We start from the raw sequence: 1,757 nt of genomic DNA, 5'->3' as shown, positions 1-1,757 counted from the left end.
GATTCGGATGCTGATCGAATAAAAGCGTCGCCAGTAAGAAGATCAACGTTTCCAAAGAAGGGCAGAATTGGCTAGGCAAAGGCAGGAACTTTCTAACGAAGCTTTTTTCCTACTTCAAGGAGGCGACAGCCCATCCACGACGAATCATGGCTCCAGTCCAACTGATACTGCTGCTGGTGCTGTTTACGATGATCATAATCGTTCAAACGAAATGGATGTTGACGCTGTCATCACCGATCCATTCGTTATTAACTGGTGTAAATGACTGACTTGTTGTCAAAATACTACAACAGATGATTCATATGTCAGTAGAGCAAGAAAAGCTGAATCGATTAATGTCGAACAACGCTAATAATAGCAGCAGCACTGTTCTGAATCCCATCGAGACCGGCTTGATCATTCAGCAGCACACGCCCCTTTTGACTGCCCAGTCGCTGGTCTGCTTGCCAACGAACAGTGGTGCGGTTTTTTCACAAATTTGCCCCAAGACGGAAGTTGTCGAAAATGAATCGGCTGGTCCAACGGGTTCCACGTTTCGGCTCCACTCCGACGGTGAGCACATCAGTCGTCTGGATCCGTCGTTGGAATTGACGAAAAGTATGACCAACTGGGGTATGGCGTGCCGGCTGGTCAAACGAACCAGGCCGCACATGGGCTGAAAAAGCTTTCTTGCCCTTATTCGGTTCGGACGAATTCAGGATGGCCAACTGTGCCAGGCAAGTATGTTGAACTTGCCTTGTTTTGTCAGATCCAATCGATCCACGGGTGGTGTGTGTGGTTGGTAATCCATGGGAGTCCAGTTGAACAGCCAGCAGCCAGCCAACAACAAACATGTTTGTTAGGAGAAGGTGTTATTCCATTAAATTATTTTGTTTTTAAATTGGTAATTCCAAAGAAAAATGGCATAGGATTATTTTCTTTCCATTCCAGTTTAGGCTAAACGGGTGAACGATTAAGTCGAGAAATAAACCAATAAAATATAATTGAAGAATTGAAAATTTTTATTTGAAGGTTTCCAGAATTTGAACATTTTCAAATTTGGAGAAAACAGAAGAAGTAGAACAAGAAGTGAAAGAAAAGGAGAAGCTACGGCACAAGCAGCAGTTGAACAACAGTATGGACAATTGTTTGTCCAATTCTTCGTCCAATGCTGCTTTATCCAAATTGGACAATAGCCGTTGTCAAACGACTGATGAACGGGAAAGTTCCCCAGGAATTGGATTTGTTATTGCTGCTGAAAACGGTTGCAGTGATGTATGCTGTTGTTTTTGCGTTTTTTTTTAATTTGATAAAAATATTATTATTGTTGTTGTTGTTGTTGTTGTTGTTTAAGGAAGACCAATGGAACACAAAATGAAAGCCCCTTTTGAAAAATGTGCTTGAATCTTGGAAATATGCAAATCTGTAAAACAAGAGCGGAGGTGGACACTGGTAATCGATGTACTGAGGTTCCGACTGAAGAAAATTACGACTGACGCTGACATTACGGACCCAAACTTTGGCGGAATATCAAAATCACATACCAATATAATACACATCTACGTGATTGTTATGCCGAAAGAAAATCTGACGTTTGTGCCGCTACATAACGTTGCTTCCTGTTGATCAATCTGTGCGCGTCGCACGCCTTCGACGAAATAATTAGTTGCACGTCATTCTAGAAAGCCCTTAACACTGCCCCTTCGAGAGGACAGCTTGCTCGTGAACAATCAATATGTGCTTGTAGGCTTGAAATCGAACTGTACACACATCAATGA

The 1,757-nt window shown here is 42.5% G+C and overlaps 1 protein-coding gene across 1 annotated transcript; it reads left to right on the top strand.

Moving 5' to 3' along the window:
• Positions 1-293: 293 nt before the first annotated feature.
• On the top strand, positions 294-1,254 carry Tsp_15959 (hypothetical protein; the record flags this gene model as incomplete). The annotated part of the gene is made up of 2 exons (XM_003370875.1): positions 294-464; positions 1,045-1,254. Coding segments are annotated over exons 1-2 (381 nt in total), but the record flags the coding sequence as incomplete, so codon positions are not given.
• Between the last annotated feature and the right edge of the window lie 503 nt (positions 1,255-1,757).

This window comes from Trichinella spiralis (assembly GCF_000181795.1).
Source record: "Trichinella spiralis strain ISS 195 chromosome Unknown Scfld396, whole genome shotgun sequence".
NCBI classification, from domain to species: Eukaryota; Metazoa; Nematoda; class Enoplea; order Trichinellida; family Trichinellidae; genus Trichinella; species Trichinella spiralis.
This window is presented reverse-complemented; position numbering and strand designations above follow the sequence as displayed.